This window comes from Cornus florida, unplaced genomic scaffold (genome assembly GCF_030987335.1).
Source record: "Cornus florida cultivar Cherokee Brave unplaced genomic scaffold, ASM3098733v1 CherokeeBrave_3.0.0_Hap2_Chr04, whole genome shotgun sequence".
In the NCBI taxonomy this organism is placed as follows: Eukaryota; Viridiplantae; Streptophyta; class Magnoliopsida; order Cornales; family Cornaceae; genus Cornus; species Cornus florida.
Genome location: NW_026775574.1, coordinates 95,928,723 through 95,947,003, shown reverse-complemented (window position 1 = coordinate 95,947,003; position 18,281 = coordinate 95,928,723). Strand labels below are relative to the sequence as shown.

Sequence of the window (18,281 nt, the reverse complement as noted above, 5' to 3'; positions counted from 1 at the left end):
CACAAAGAAGAAACCCCCTCAAAATTGAGTTTTTTACGTGACTCATTATAAAAATCGAAAAATACTCAATGTGAAATGCCCAAAATGCCCTCTCAAGAAAACTGGTCCAGAGGGTCCAAAAAGCTGCTAAATTTAAAAACTGAGAGCTGAACTTCGGAAGCGATTTCCAATGTCAAGACGACATTTTCTGGAAAATCACAAAAAGAAACTCCCCCTAAAATCATGTTTTCTATTTAACCATGTGAAGAACGAAATTTATTTCCCAAAGAAAATTTCCAAAATACCATCAGGTCAGAATATGCGATAAAAGTGAAAAATGAGTCCGTAGGAGGCTCATTTCACCAAAAAAGAAGCTTTGCCCGGAAACGACCATGCACGCAAACGTAACTTACCTAATAAGATGTGCTACAATGGTCTATGGCTCAAAAATATGGCTAATACAAAATATGACCCCCTAACGGCCAAAATGCCAAAGACGAAGTTTGGAACGAAAACTTAGAATTTAAAATCATGAGATGGTTTCAAAATGCCATTTGGCCTTTGGCCACACCTCATAAATGATGAATGAATGCTAATGAATGAGTTTCAAACACAATGCACGCTCCGGTGCAAAATAGTATACTAAAACACATGAATTTTCATATAATCTCATTAAAGGCAAAAATCAACATCCATAACATAAATGTGATTCTAAAAAGAGTTTGGCCTTTGGCCTCATGTCATATACACAAAATGAGAATCAAAAAGTGTGCTTAGGCACACATTACAAGTTTAGAATCAAATATACACTTTTGACATATAAAGCTACAAAGGCATTTCAAACCAATCTTTACAAAATGGAAACTTTAAGTCCACAAGTCATCCAAGCATAATGGAAACCTCAACTTTGATTCTTGTACCTAAAATGTGCCCCAGTATCGTAGGGGTGAGTAACATAAAGCTACTCGTAGGAAATGAGCATGCATCGACCTACGTTTTACAAGTTTGCATGATTTAATCATTGTGGTTCATTCCACCTAACATCTATGTCAAAGGTGAGACTCAAGGAGCATCCTAACTACCTAAGATCATTTCTAGCATCAATCACCTCATTCATGCAATTGTAGCAACATAGGGTCATGCTTACACAAAGCAACAACATAGAGATTCTCAAGATAATCAACTTGAAGTCTAAAATGCAATATCAATTAAATATAACAATTTAGCATAATTAGAATATCTAATATCACACATCAAGATATAGATTCTCTAGGTTATCAATTAGAAATCTAAAAGTGTGAAATCAACTAAATATAGCAATTTAGTATGGATATACTTAACAATATCAAAATCGCCAATAGCCAAAACCACAAGTCAACAAGGTAAACATGATTGTCAACTTGGAATTGAATGCGAAAACAAATAGTGGAATACTTGGACATCACGCTCGGAATTCTGCCGAGACCTTAATGGTTATTCCGGGCACTAACCCACAGGGAAGACCACCCTAAGTGCGCACTATCTCAATGACTTAAAGGACTCACGTCCCTGTACTAGAGCCAAATCTTAGCCATCTCAACTCAACAATGTTCCAAGATTCCAAAATAAGCCAAATAAGGTCATAACTTATACATATTACTACTATATAGTAACAAGTTAGCAACATAACTCTCAATTGTGTATAATAAACATTTCATATCCATAACGCTACGAAATCACAAGCGAACAATATATTCATATTAGAAACATACTCTCATGAATATAAATTTAACAACAATGCCCTTCAATGCATATAACACAATCAAGTGAATACTTCACAAGTCTAAATCTATGATCTTAAAATAGAAGTACCTTCTAAAACATGATTAAATCCATGGATAAACAAGATAGAATCTAATTACATCAAAATAATTAACTCTAGATTTCAAATAATTTCCAAATGGCCTCAATTTAATATATGATAAAAGACATATCATGGTCATTATATATATTCACATAAAAGCTTAATTAGGCGCATGAAACCACAAAATTAGATTTTAATTAATTCTCTTAATTAAAGTCTCTAAATTTTCAAACTCAACCAAATGCTCTCAAATTAAAGTATGTTGACAAACATGCCAAAACTTAGTTTAGAAGCATAATACAACTCAATTTCATGGAATGTACGGCCATAAACTTTAATCTTTCACAAAAGGTAAGTATTAATTAAAAAGAACAATTCTTATTTAATTAATCCCAATTTTATATATATTAACCAACATATTAAAATAAGAGTTTCTACCATGCCACAATTCAAATCCAAATTTCTCATCATTATGAAAATTAATTCTTATACAAAAAATTAAATATTTCAAATTTCTTAGATTTGATACATGGGATGCATATAGGTTGTATAAACATGGAAAGCACTCAATACAACACATAATAAATCCTAAAACACTCCCTACCTCCATTTAAGATGAAATCTCAAATCACCACCAAAATAAATCGGCTCCGAATCCGATGAAACTCATAGGTTTTGTCGGGGACAACACCACGAACATGAATTCCAAGGAAGTCCCATCAAAAATACAACTTGACTTCAAACCTGAACTCAAAAAATGGCCAAAACGAGATTCCAATCGGTTGAAATCGAAGGCCTCGCCGAGGGGAACAATAAACACTAAGGCATTAATGTATTTCATTGAAGGGAAGAAGCTCAAAAGAAGAGAGAGAAGATGGTAGCCATGGCTGTCTCTAGATCCGGCCAAGAGAGAGGAGAGAGAGAGAGAAAAAAAAATCTGATTTTTCACTCAAAGGCCCCTATTTATAGAAAAACTCAAAAAGTGTCCTGAACGAGCCCAGCCGGGTCCGGAAAAGTGAAATCTGAGCAAACGCGCTCAAACGGAAAAACTCTGTGAACGAAAAAGATTCCAAATGAGAAAATATGAACAACGGAAGAAACGGCGTCGAAAACCGAGTACCGAGCAGAGAGTTATGCCCAAAAAAAGTTTGGCACAAACCGGGGCTAGAAACCCTGAAATTGGAAAACATCGTCCAGGAGGAAATTCTAAGAGTCCACGACTCGACGAAATGTGAAAATGAATCTCATACGAGAATCCAGGCTCAAAACAAGGCATTGAGCAATAACTTTCATTAATTGCACAATGACCTCTACAAAAAGTGAAAACTGCGAAGCTGCCCCAGAATGAAAATATCTTCCAAAAGATATTTTCTTAGATACCCCTAAAATAAAATATCTTCAAAAGATATTTATGAAAAATATCCCAAGAAAAGAAAAAGTTTTCAAAGAACTTTGCATTTATGCCCCTATGGACACTAGGAGCAACCAGAGTACTTTCTCACGAAAGTAAAGATACGTATCTCATAGAAATCATTGGGAATGAAGATACGTGAAGTCAGAAACCAACTCCGAACACAAGAAGTGTGGTTTCGCAAACAGAGTGACAAATGAGGAAAAGACGGAATAGGGAAAAAGATAAAAAGTGAATAGTGTCGTAAAACGAAAAATGTGGGAATGACTCGGTCCTCAAATGAAGTTGTCAATCCATAGAAAAGAGTCTTGGAAATCACTTCGGAGCACTCGAGACGACACTAATCGATAAGAAGCCAAACTTAGAAGGGAAAAGACAATGGAAAAAATTTATTCGAAAAATCCGAGTCATTACAGTATCCTTATGCGAAACCTTAGGGGGGTGTTAGTGTACTTTACTCTAGATTCTTTTGCTAAATTTTAATACAAGGAAATGCAAATTTTTGTGTCCTTGTATTATTTTTGGAAAAATTATATTTTAGTGACCACAATTGAAAAATAATTATTTTATAGTAATTTTAAATTCAAAAAAAAGGTAAATAGTGACCAAACTTAAAAATAAATGTGACCAAACTTAAAAATAAATTGTCAATAAGTGACCATTTAATTTTAATAACCAAAATACCATTCCTTCTATCTTGACCATTTTTTTTTTTTTTTTTTTTTTTTCAACTCCACCCCAAATGTTAAAAATTTCAAGAGAAGGAGATGGAAGGTTTTTGAGATTTTATTTTGCTGTAAATAACATAATATATACACACTTGTTTATGGCCTCGAATTTCTATAATGATAAAATCCAAGAAGACCAAGGAATTAGAGATCTCTATCGGGAAGGAAGGATATTTTAAACATTAAAGTTAAATGGCTACTCATTGAAAATTAATTTTTAAGTTTGGTCACTATATATTTACTTTTTATTGAGTTGAACGTTACTTATAAAGCAAATTTTTTTTAATTTTGGTCACTAAAATTTAATTTTATCTATCTTTTTTTTTATGGGTATTGGCGAATTCTAATAATACAAAGGAAATAATTTTTTTAGGAAAGTAATAATAGAAGTCAAATTTTCTGGGGCTCTGAAATGAAAGGAAGAGAATACAAAATTTCCCTCACCATACATACTCTTCCGTTTTTTTTACTCGTTCCAAACACTGCCGTATTAGCCTTCTTGGCCAACAAGGAAAAGAAAAACCCTAACATTTCCTATATAAAACCCACCCGCCTCAGTCTCTGACACCCAAAAGCACAAGAGAATAAGCTCTAACAATGGCATCATCAAGGGCTCTCACCTCAACCTTATCTCTCGTTAGGATGATCTCTCCACTGAATGCCTCTCCAGTTTTGGTTCGTTCCTTTGGCTCGTCCGCTCGTGACCACGATTCCGAGCCAGAACATTCCGACTCCGACCACAATTCTGATTCAGATTCAGAAAACTGTTCTGGCTCGGACTCCGACTGCAATTCCGAGTCCGATGAAGAAAACAATTCCGATTCCAACTCTGATTCCGAGTCAGACGGTTCAGATTATTCGCACACCGAAGTGGCTCCTCCACCCGAAGGTAAGAAAAAACAGAGCATTCAGTTTTGTTTGTTTCTGTATTGTTTAATTTGATATGATTGATTATTGATTTTTGATGGAGTTGTGTTACAGTTTGTGGTCTGGTGAATCCATTTCTGAAAGACGGGCCGGCGATTCCCTTCAATGTGATGAAAACTGATGAAGCTATGTATGCGAGGTTGAACGTGCCGGGAATCGGAAAGGAAGGGCTGAAGATGTGGGTTGAAGACGACGCTCTCCACGTCAAGGGAGCGGAAGTGGTGGATGATCCTCGATCTCCATTGGCCAAGGACGGCCCGAGGAACTACTCCGGCGACATTGATCTCCCGGAACGCTACAAGGCGGCGGAGATCGATGCTGAACTCAAAAACGGTGTGCTGAAGATCACGGTCCCACTCGAGGAGAAGAAAGATGTCATCAATGTCAAAGTTAAATAATGAGTTAGTTCTTAATGTCTCTCTAGGGTATATGAAGGTTTTAAGTGAATTATATCTATTTGTTTTTGCTAGAAATTAAATACTGATGAAACATTTATGATGAATAAAAGCTTGTGATTTTGTGTTAAGAAGTTATTTTATGTTTTTTGTTAATTTCTTTCTCTTATTTAATTGATCTCTTTGCATGCTAACATGTCAAAATTAAGAAAATATAACTGTTAGTGATTTTAATTATTATTATTATTTTGGTTAAATAAATACTTACACCCACAATTGTTCTTGGAATATGGTAATTATTTTGAATGGTTTGTGTTCCCTAATGGAACCAGAATTGAAGTCCAAATCATACACTGCGAGTGAATCAATGGTCGTCTTTTAATAGACGTAGTTCAATTTCACGGGACAAAAGATCAGAAATTTTAAGTATCTAGTTTTATTCCTATTTTAAAATCTAATTAATAAAAAAATTTGTTCCAAAAAATATTTAGGAAAAAAGATTGAAGTTAATATATGCACTTTTAGTCATAGAAAAAAAAGAAAAAGAAAGTAGTTGAACCTAAATGAAATACAATACTGCAACTAAATTAGTAGAATTAAAATTAAATTAGTTTGGTACATCTAATTACTTAGAGTCTTAAAGTCGAGAGAAGTCTACATATATAAAGAAGTATATGTACTAAGAACTTTGCTTCCAGCTTCGAACCGGAGTTCCATTCATTTAGCTCTTAGGGTGGAATAGTGTTAGGCGGTATTCTGATTGGGCTCTGGTGATTTGTGGGGGCCTTCCACCACTTCGACATATAAGCCCTTTTTCTTGTGATTCTGAAGATGAATGATATTGAATCTGACATGACGAGGATGATATTGAAAATGAACTATATAGAAAGAAGCCCAGGGCGGGAACGGGCTGAACGTCAGATCTCGTCAGCGAACCGGGCTATTGGCCTGGCCTTGAAGGAGAGAGTTGCTTAATGACGACCGAAACCCCTGCTTTTGCCAGCATGACAGCAAGCACGGCGAAATAGGCCACCCTAGCCCATTGAGTGCTCTACCTGGCCTGCATCAACACAGCACTTTTTTTGTGTTTTCTTGCTTTGGGAAAGCAGTCAACCTACGAGCACATCCACTAGACAAGTTCATTGGACCAGTTTCAGAATTAAATTGTGAATTGTATGCTCCTAATTTTTCACTCGACACTCTGCTTAGATTTATATACTCTAAATCATTATTAATTATGAAAAAAAAAATATAATAAAATTTTAATTTTGTATGGACGTATAAAACTATATATAATTAAAATAGTATTATATTATTATATAAGCAATTTACAATAAAAGGAAACTGACCTATTAATGAAGTTTGTGGAGAAAGTGACATGGGTATAATAGGAAATTAAGATATGAATGAGTCACTTTTATTGGAAAGTACAATTTTCTTGTGTTTTTTGTGAGAAACAATTAAGCGATTGCGAGACATTTATTTTCCTAAAAAAATTTTCTTTCACGCTAACTAAACTTCTAACAAATTTAAAATTTTTTTGTTTATTTTCCTTTCTATCTACTTCATGCTAACCAAACGAACATGAGGAAGCAAGGAGAATGAATTTAGTTGAGATTCTTTCTCTCTCTAGAATGGTGGTGAGAGTTGTGTTTTAATGGGATTTGAAGACTAATAATGCTTATGGTTATAGAGATTTGAGTTTCTCTCCCTAACATTGCTAATTCCGCTTATTAGCAATTCGCCTTTTCTATCATTTTTCAAATAAATATCACTATCATATCAATTAGAAACACAATATATATTGGGTGCTTGGGTGTATCATTTATTTATTTATTTTTATTAAATATATTTAAATAGTAAAATTTAAATTTTTTAAGTAATTTATCAAAATTTTAGGACATTACAAAATAAGTGTTATTTTAAAAAGTAAAAATTTGAAAATCAAACTAAGTTATCTCTAATTTATAAAAACTTTCCAAAATTAATAATTTTAAGTTCTAATTGTTGTGTATATAATTTTGTGTAAATCTCATGTGTCAGGTAGATTTACACAAAAATTTTGTACGACCTTATTTTTAGTTGTTTTATAGCTTTTGTGCAAAAAAAAAATATCCCCTAATAACAACTAACCACGTGTCATACCTCTTACGTAACTTTTACAAACCTAAATCCTCCTCAATTAGGAAAAAAAAAATAATTTTCCCAGCCAATAGCAAACCTTTCCGCGGCCACCAAAATTCTAACTTGATAACAAATAATAAAATAAGATTCAAGTATATAGAAACTACATAATAAAGGTTTTATATAAACAATTATATAAAAACGTGATTAAAATATATATCTAATCTTTGGTTAGCTAGTACATATTTATTTCATTATAATAGAATGTAAAAGGATAAAAAAATCTAAAAAAACATTAGAATCTATTGCGATAATTGTAGAAGATAAGATTAAACGAAAGCGATGAATCAAACTATGTACGATGATTGTAGAAGATAAGATCAAACGAAAGTGATGAATCAAACTATGTATATTAAAAAAAATGGTCGAGCAGTTGTTATCTTGCTGGCTGGGAAAGGCGTAAAGGAATGAGAGAAGAAAGAGAAGCGAGTGGTGCTATAGAAAAGTGGGAAACAAAGAGGCGTGGTGCTATAGAAAAGTGGGAAACAAAAAGGCATAAAGGAATGAGAGAAGAAAGAGAAGCTTGGTGACATGAAAGTGTATTTTAATATATCGCTAGAGATAAAAAATATATATATATTTTATACAAAAGGTTTTTTAACATATTGCTGGAGATGCTCTTAGTTTTGGAAAAGCTAGCCTCTACAAAGAAACATTTATTTTGGCTATTTATTTTTTTATTTTTCTCCATAACTTGGACGCCCCGAACACATGCAAGTCCCAAATGCACCACGTAATTCCTTTTAAAAAAAAACCACCTTTAACAACTTATTCTTATATATAACAAATTGTTGACTTTCAACATATCAACTTGATAAAATTAATAATTTCAATTAATTTACAAATTGATATAAGTTGATAAAATAAATTTTATCATCAATTTATTTTTAACAATTATAAATTGATATTATTCTTGATAATAAAATCCCATAAATAATAAATTATTAATTATTTAGTAATTATAATATTATTAACAATTATTAAATTTATTATTTTCTTTGGATAATTTTATTTTAGATTAATAATTTTAAGATAAAAAATTGTCTACAATAAGTTAATATTATTTTAAATAATATCAGTTATGATTAATAAAATTATTATTTTAATAATAATATTAATTGAGTATTAATAAATCGTAGATAAATAAGTATGTACATCCTGATGATTTATATAACTTTAAAAATATAATTAATCAGTTTAAATAATTTTCATATTTATAAGTTAATATAATAATAATAATGGGGATTTAAACTCCAGATCTCCAAATTATAGCAACCTCTTCGATCACTTTTTTATTCATCATAGACACCAAATGTAATAAAAAATTTGCAAATAAATGGGATGTGATAATGTAATTAGATTATTGCATAGCTTGTGATAGATGCATGGTTCAAGCTCAATGCACAACAATTTAGTAATGAAGTAGTAGCAACTAGCAACTTTTAACTGTTCATTGAACACTCGTCATTGGAGACCATTTGTCTAAATAATTGTTCATTAGTCTTTTCACTCACTCTTTAGAATAGATAAATTATTAGGTGGTTGTGGCCACGATTATGAATATGCCATGTCACCGAATAATTAAATAAAGTTAACACATATGTTGACACTATGTATTCCAAAGTCACCAAAATTTTTTTTTGAAAATACTTTTTTCCAATCTCAAAACTTTCACTCCCAATTACAGGAATTACCAGCCCCATCCAATGAGCTTGACACAATCAGTTGGGTACCCAAATATGAACTTCTCCCTTGCTCATACAATTAAATACTTTCTCCCACCCACTTTTATCTTCCCTTGGCACCACACCATTTGGTTCAAGAATCATATCCCTAAGCACGGTTTTATTGTCTGGCTTGCCATAAAAGGGTAGACCAAGTACTTTTGACCGGAAATCAATGAAGCATAAACACCATACTAATGTTTGCTATCTATGTTTAGCTAACAATGAGTCTCTGGATCACTTATTTTTTCAATGTAGTTTCTCAAGGAAGATTTGGTCCTTTGTTCAACACACAACAGGGTTTTACTGTTGGGAAACGTGCTAGTTTTAAAAGCTTTTCGAGGGATTTAAATTCATAGATCTTGATTCATTACATAGAGACAAGTTTTATGCAAAAATAAAACATGATGTATCATTCAATTAAAAGATTGAATACTTACATCAAGATTTGAGTAAACCTTAGATCTCTCCTCTAAAGTGAATGTTCTCACTTATTGTAGATCCCTTAGCAAGATGCATTCTCCTTGGATCTCCATCTTCTTGGTAATTATAGGAATCACTCATATGTCTCCATGAATGACCTTGGAAAACTAGGCTTGTGGGAGCCTCCATTAGATGAGAACATAAACCCTAATTTTCTAGAGAGAGAAAATATATTCCTTTTTCCTTCTACTAAAAATCACCCCTAAAATATACATAAACCATGTATATTTATAGGCAACATAAAAATAAAGAAAAGAAAACAACAAATCCTTCTCAATCTCTAATTCACATGTCTCAAATCTAATATGATTCCAATATCAAGTTGGGCTATGAGTGAGAATCCATTGGGCCTATTATTTTATTGGCTACAATGAATTAATAATTGGCCCGGTCCATGGACCTATTCAATTAATTCATAAATTAATTTCTACTCCACTAAAAGAAATTAATTGAACTCCAATTAAATAATAAATAACCTCTAAGTCAATATTGCACTTTGACTCCTCTATGCATAATTAGTTATCGGATAAATAAAGCCATCAATCCGACTACTTAATTAATATATTTATTTTGGTACATTTGATTATTTTTAGCTCGATCACAATAAAACATTTGTTTGACAAAAATAATAATTTAAATAAATAAATATATAATAAATTATTTTGTCTAAAAACACACGAAGGCCTTCGAATTTACTTTGTGATCAACCATAATCAATACAAAATAAATACAAGTAGCAATGATGCAAATATTGAAAATATAACCCTCTAACTATTAATTACATAACTACCTAAAGTGTCGGTCTAAGGATGCCGAAGAATCCGCCGAACAAATTAAAGTAATTATTAATTAATAAAAGAGTCTATACTTTTCTCATGCTTAAGAGTCAAATGCCATGACGGTGATAGGGAGTAATTACATACGACGGCTCTCGGAATATATCTCAACCTAACGCGGATCCAGTTCAAGTCTTAATTAATTATGAGTCCATCCATAATTACCGACTATGAACAATTTATAATTACTATTTATATATCATGCATTGATTGCCATCACATACATATATATAAATATTTCTTGTAATTACAGGGACACTATCAATTTCATAGTGGATCGAAACATAATACATTGAATTCACCAATTATATAAATCATAAATATTTCAGATATGTCAGGAATATATGTCACTATAATCCAGATAAGAATTTGCTATGCCAGGGCATATAAATCCCAACATTTACATCTAACCATTTAGTTGGAAAGATTTAATTGAATGGTGTGCAGCAAACTGGAAGCCTAAAAGCTTTCTTAAGCATAGACTACTACTCTCTACTACAGTTTATTTCATATGGATGGAGTAGAACAATAGAGTTTTCAGGAATACTTCATCAACCTTTTCCTCCATCATTAACCAGATAAAGAGGTGTATCAGAGGAAGACTTGCTTCAATCATCCTAAAAAGAACTTCAGACTTGAAGGAAATTGGTAAAGTTGAGGATTTAATTTGTAGAGACTTTTCAATGAAGGCTGTAACTTTGCCAATGCTCAGACTCTTGCATTTGTCTAATTAGTGCATCTGTCAATGGGTTGTCCATCAATGCTTGGTCGTGCAGCACACCTGTTCTGTGATATATGCTTGATCACAAGCTTCTGTAGTCTTAATTGTTGTTGAGGTTTTAGCTGTGAGGCATGCTCACTCTCTGTAAGTGAAGCTGCTATGTAACTTGTTTTGTGTGTTGGGTTATTTTTTGTTCCTGCCTTGGCAGCTTGTTCGTCCCATTGGGACTTCAATGTATATTCTCTCCCTTTCTTAATACAAGCTTACCCTTTTTTTTTTTTTTTTTTTTTTAAAAAAAAAAAACAAAGAAAAGAAAAAGAGGATAACAATAGTACAGGGCTTTTAATGTTTAAACCATCAAAAAATTATTAGATGGTCCTCTCAGAATACAACACTCTCTAAAATCTTGAATTCGATCAGAGGAATGCTCCATTCTAAGGCTTTGAGGACCAAAATTGAATCTGAATTTGACTTGCCAGACTAGGGGCTAGATGGAGATCGACGTCCTCATCATCGACGTCCAGATTGAAGACGAATAGAGACCTCTATCGATTGTGGTTTATTTGTTTGGGCCTTGTGTTGTAGTTTTCTTGCCTTTGTTTGGCCTTATGTTTTGTCTTACGCTTTTTGGCCTTTCTATTTTGTTTTTCTTTTGGTTGGCCTAGGGCCTTTACTTCACTAGAAGCTGAAGACTTGTATTCTGTATTCTATATATGTTCATCTATATATACAATTTGCTTAACTTAACTAAAAAATAAATAAAAATTACAGAGCATATAAGAAAATAGCAAATCCATGTTTGTTATAACTACATAATATTAAATAATAACCGATGATAAAAGAAAGGAATTGGAAAATTATGATAAAATAATGGAATTGAAAAATTCTTTGAGTTATCTTTCCAGTGATGCGAGGACCAAACGATAAACCCATTCCACGTAGAGGGCATGATGTGGAATCCACATTTAAACAAGATGAATTTCCAAATTGGGTTGAAAATTTCGCACCCAAAGAAGATGTTGGAGAATGTTTCTCCTGAAGATAAACAAAATGAGCAGAAGCTAGGCAAATGATAATGTAACATGCTCTGACTTTCATGAATTTGTAGTCTTTCGTGAATTGCCACCCATAACATGAAGTTCTGACTAGGAATGTACAGTTTGAACCAAGCTAAGTGTGCCCAATCCATAATAGCCGAAGGAAGAGTGATAACCTTGTGGGTGTGTGCCAATGAGATCTATTTAATGAGTGATTCCAAAAAGTATGATCCTCCTGATTAATCAAAATTGCTGGCAACGATGATGCAATACTCAATTGGGGAAGTAGTCTGATCAATGAGGATGGAAACGCTCAGGTACCATCTGAAATGAAATTGCTTACTGTAGCATAATGACAAGCCGTATGAATGCTTATAGATCCTTTGATCTTGTACTCTGTCTATGAGGGGGCTATCATGTATCCAATTATCACACCAGAATGAAATAGAACACCCATTGCCTATATGGTGCATGATGAAAGGTCTAGCTGTATGTCGGAGCTGTAACATTTTTCTCCAAGTCCATGGGGCATTATGTGGTAAGTTTACTCTCCAGAAACTTCTGTTTTTGAGTAAAAAGTTATGGTTCTAATCAACCCACAAGTTGTTGTTCCTTCTTGTAAATAGTTTACTCTCCACAAGTTTCTTAGGAATTCCCAGCTCATCTTCTTCGTTGAGCTTACATACATTAACCCAGTTGATTTTAGCCTTGTGAGATTCAAACTTCAGACCAAAGAAAGACACTAAGGATGTTGTTGTTATTGATAGTCTTCTTAGGTAGAATGAACAGTCTAGTCCAATACTATGATACCCCTCGATTCTAGAGTCACGGGGGATCAAGTCCGAGCACAGATCCGAAGAATACCAAATAATTAAGTATATAAACAATCATGCTTACAAGAAGAACTTAATGAATAAATAAATAAATAAGCTGAACGATAACTAAATAATAATTCCTAAAATTTTAATTCAATAATCTAATATTTCCAAAACCTCCAATATTATTACAACTCGGGAATCTATTTAGTGGACCCCTAATAATATTCCAATTGGAAATGAAATAACTAAACTGGAAGGAAAACCAAAACTAAAGCACAAAGAAAAATCTTACGTTGTTAGAAGAGTGAGTGATTGTACGTCTCTGCATTGAATATGTACATTGTTGACTTTCTTGCCATCCTTCTGGTGAGTAGGGTTGTAGCTATATTCCACCTTTATATTAGTGAACTCCCCGTTGGACAGTTTGAGCTTAATTAAATCAATAGGTTTGTGTAATACTCTTAATTTTAAAAAGGACTTAATTGGAATTTAGTTATTGTATTTGATGTGCTTATGTAGATATGTGTTTATGTTGAATTGATTAATTGTTTTATTTACGTGGATTGGTTGTTTAATTGATTATTTTGTTTACCTATTTATTTGCATTAATTGACTAATTGTTATTAAATTGAATTGTTTGTTTAATTAGATATTTAATTATATTTTTATTTTCTTTAATTGAATTAAATTAGATTTAATTATTAGTATTTTTAATTATAATGTTAAAATAGGGTTTTAGTAGGCAAAACTCCCACTAACCCACTAATATGACCATTACTAGTTTTAACTTTCATGACTCTTGATTTTACATAACCTTCACCATCACACTAACTCTCATATATTAATTCTCATTAAGATAATTTACTATCCACTATTATGCTAAATGTCCATTTACATTATGTACACAAATACTTGAAATGACTAATTAAATACTAAAATCAAGTTTATTTTTCAACACCCCCCTTTAAACTTGATTTTGTAACTTGAAAATAAACTTCTTATTAATCTTGGGGGCTTGATCAAAAGTTCGATGGTTGATCTTCAATTCCACCTCCTTCAATAGTTTTAAACTTTTTGGCCATTTCCATTAATGTGTATGGCTTGTGGAACTTCTTCAAATGCTTGAATAATGCCCTCTTATGATCAACATTTATCTTTTCCACATGGGCGCACCATCTGTTTTCTCTCTTCTTGAACTCTTGAACTTCTTATGTGCTTCTTCTTTGGAATAAAAAAATAACTCCATATTCACCCAATCTGTATCAATTACAAAATTCTCCAAACCATCTTTTAAAAAATAATTCGAAAAATTCTTTTCGCCTTTAGCTTCAATCTCATAATTAATTGGAACAATTTTCTTAAAAAGAAGTTCATTATTCTCCACAAAATAAGCATTATTTGATGAATATGAAGAAATAATAATTTCATCAAATAAGTCAAATATAACTTCTTTCAAAGTGGAATTTGTAACCATACCTGAAAATGTTAACTCACCAACTTGAACTTTTGCTTCTTCTTTAGCACTTCCTTCAACAAATCTTCTATTTTCACTTCATCCTCGTCCACTTTTTCAATCTCTTCTTTAACACATTTTCTTACCTCTTTCTCATTCACCATTTCAAATTCTCCTTCAACTTTTGAATTTCCAAAATCTTCAACTTCTTTTGCATGATTCACCTCTTCATTCTCCACAACTTTGTCATCAAGACTTTCATAATCATCTTTCATAAACTCATCATTCTCAAAGCATTGTACCCAATACTCTATGGGTAGTGATTCACCTCTATGATTGGAAACGATGGTCTCAAGCATCTTCCAAACATAACTTGGAGTTTTGGACTCTCCAAAATATACTCCCAAATTTCGTGATGTATTACCTTTGCAACACTACCAATGCCTTCTCTTCTTTCTTTACACAGATCTTATTGGACATGTTATTCTTTCGCTCTTCTCTAACAACATCCCGCAATTCACATGCTTTGAGGTATGAAGTGATGATGATTCTTATTCTCTTGTAATTAAAGAACAACATCTTCTCAGTCAGAAAATACATTTTTCCCTCTTCATCATCATCAAGGAGAAACATGTGTTTTTTCAAAATGTTGAACCTTCTAGGATCAACTTCGTCAGGCCTTCAGAATCGTCTAGGCTCTAAACATGAAATCTGGCTTTGATAATGACTTGGCTTTGATATAGAACTTGGCTCTGATATGTTGGAATCTAGTTCTGAACACCACTTTGTTGGCTTTTTCTCTAATACCACTTTCTGACTTTGCTCTGATACCACTTTGTTGTAAATAGTGGCCTAGTTACACACACAATACTATACTATTTGGAAGAAAATAAAAATGGGGGAAAATATTTTTTATTTCACTTGATTGACAATGGGTACAATACATGAGTTTATATAAGTTTCAAAACATAAATGTAAATGAAAAATTAACACCCCACTAACATAACATTTAGTAGGCAAAACTAACCCACTAGCCCACTAACATGACCATTACTAATTGTAACTTTATAACTCTTGATTTTACATAACCTTCACCATCACACTAACTCTCATATAGTAATTCTCATTAAGATAATTTACTATCCACTGATATGCTAAATGCCTACTTACATTATGTACACAAATACTTTAAATGACTAGTTAAATACTAAAATCAAATTTATTTTAAACAGCCTTCTCTGATGGAAAGAAACCACCAAACACGAGTTCCATAAAGGTATCCCTTACTAGGAAACCTCTGGAGTTTGTTCAATCAGAACCTCAGTACAATTATCTCTTATTTATCTCTTAATAGCTTATTAAGAGTTCATATTGGACACCGATGATTCATTTCTCTATTGCAAAGTTCGATACTGAAGAATAATATTTCATACCAAAATTTTTAGGTGAAAAAAATCAATTCTTAAATGATACACTTATATCTACAAAATTAATAAAAGCTCAATATTATTTTGTTGCAGTATTTTAAATAGCCAATTTAGATTTTCTTTTTTCTTTTTTTTTTATTTCTCTTACATTAATTGGGTCTAGTTAAATGTTCCATGAAGAACTTAGTAAAACGGAGTGAGAGAACTCCTCTCTCTCACAGGATTAATAAATTCTTTATAAACATAAATTTTGAAAGAGTAATAATATTTGCACCTAAAAAATAGCCTATTTCACTCACCAAAGTTATGTGGCAGAATTGAAATACAAGTCTCTAAGACAAACCAATTATTGATCGATTGAGATGTTCATTGTTGATCGCTGATTAACACTTTGGGATGAGAGATTTGTCCTTATTTATTACAGTACTAATTAATTAATTAAAAGTCTATGTTGGATACTGCTAACTGAAATAAAAAAAAAACTAAAATAGTTTAGTCCTATTGCACAGCTGTTATTGAAAAATGATATTACGCTTTTAGACTCTAAAGAGTCTGTGTTGGACATTACTAATTGTAATAACGAAAACTGAAATAGTTTAGTCCTATTGCATAACTTTTATTGAAAAATGATATTTTTATACATGAATTTTTAGGTGAAAAAACTCAATTCTTAAATGATACAATTATATCTCCAATTATATTGTTGTTAAAAACGGTGTTTTAAATAGGTAGTTTGGAATTATTATTATTATTTTTTAATTTCTCTTATCTTAATTGGGCTTTAGTTAAATACTAATAGTTCATGAAAAACTGGCAGAACTAAATGTGAACTCCTTAATAACTTCTTTATAGATATAAAATTTGAAATACAAGTAACTACTAAAAGCTACATTGACCTGTATAGAAACTTAGCTCTGTGATCGAGATTAAAAACTGCTTGAAGTCTTAACCAAATGAAAGTAAAAGAATACAAAATTTCCCTCACGTACCCTAGTACTCTTCCTTGTTTTCCTCGATCCAAACACTGCCCAACAAGAAAACAACCCAAACCTTTCCTCTATATAAACCTACCACCCTGCATGTCTCTCAATCTCAGAGCCTCTGACGCCCAAAGAACCCTAGCAAGCAAATAAGCTCCAACAATGGCGTCATCAAGAGCTCTCACCTCAGTCCAGTCTCTCGTGAAGCTACTCGCTCCACTTAATGTCTCTCCAGCTTCTCCAGCAGTTCTCGTTCGTTCCTTCACCTCCTCCACTCCTCCAGGAAAACGCTCCTCCACTCCAGAAAAACGCTCCTCCACTCCTCCTCCTCCTCCAACTCCTCCTCCAGAAACCAGTGTTTCTGATTCCGATTACTCCGACTACTCCGATTCTGATGACTCCGACTACAACGATTCCGAGCAGGATACAGACCACTCTTCTGACTCCGACGACTACGATCCTTACTCTGAAGGTAAGAAAAACTGGTCATTCAGTTGTTTATCCGATTCCGAACAGTAATTTTGTTAGTGTTGAATTTGACTGATTTTTATTTTATTTTATTTTATTGGGTACGTTGTTTCAGATTCTGATCTGGTTAATCCCTTTCTGAAAGAAGGGCCAGAGAGTCCCTTCACTGTGGTGAAAAACGAAGAAGCCATGCATGCGAGGTTGGACATGCCAGGTATCAACAAGGAAGGGCTGAAAATGTGGGTTGAGGACAACAGTCTGTACGTCAAGGGATCGGAAGTGGTGGATGATCCTCAATGTCCATTGGCGAAGAAGGATGGCCCGAGGAAGTACTCCGGTGACATTCATCTCCCTCAGAGCCGCTACAAGGCGGAGGAGATCGATGCCGAGCTCAAGAACGGTGTGCTCAAGATCATGGTCCCAAAGGTCAAGAAAGAAGTCATCAATGTCAAAGTCAAATGAGTTAGGTTTTAGTTCTAGTTTAGGTTTAGTTTGGGTTTTCTTAATGTCTCGATCAGTAGGGTTTGGTTTTTAAGTCGTTTTTGCTAGGATTCAAATGAGTTAGGTTTTAGTTCTAATTTGGGTTTCTTAATGTCTCACTAGGGTGAGCTAGTTATGGTTGAATGAAAGCTTACAATTTCAACCAGAAACTGTTTTATGTTTTTTTGTTTCTTTCTTTCTCTTATTTAATTGATGTATTTGTTCCATATATATATTGAAAATTTAACTTTCAAAAAAAAAAAAAAAAACATGAGTGAGGTACATAGTGAGGTTCTCCCACAGAGGTTGTTTTGTAGCAACAGTATTAGCTCCATAAACAATGGAGAGAGCAAACTGAACTCCTCCATTAAAAATAGTGATCCTACA

At 32.9% G+C, this 18,281-nt stretch overlaps 2 protein-coding genes across 2 annotated transcripts; both read left to right on the top strand.

Annotated features, from left to right (window-relative positions):
• The first annotated feature begins 4,558 nt into the window (after window positions 1-4,558).
• Window positions 4,559-5,286, top strand: LOC132305425 (heat shock 22 kDa protein, mitochondrial-like). The gene is made up of 2 exons (XM_059803067.1): window positions 4,559-4,850; window positions 4,943-5,286. The coding sequence occupies exons 1-2, from the start codon at window positions 4,559-4,561 to the stop codon at window positions 5,284-5,286; spliced, it is 636 nt and encodes a 211-aa protein (XP_059659050.1).
• Window positions 5,287-17,108: 11,822 nt separating this feature from the next.
• On the top strand, window positions 17,109-17,876 carry LOC132305424 (heat shock 22 kDa protein, mitochondrial-like). The gene is made up of 2 exons (XM_059803066.1): window positions 17,109-17,418; window positions 17,530-17,876. The coding sequence occupies exons 1-2, from the start codon at window positions 17,109-17,111 to the stop codon at window positions 17,874-17,876; spliced, it is 657 nt and encodes a 218-aa protein (XP_059659049.1).
• The last annotated feature ends 405 nt before the right edge of the window (window positions 17,877-18,281 follow it).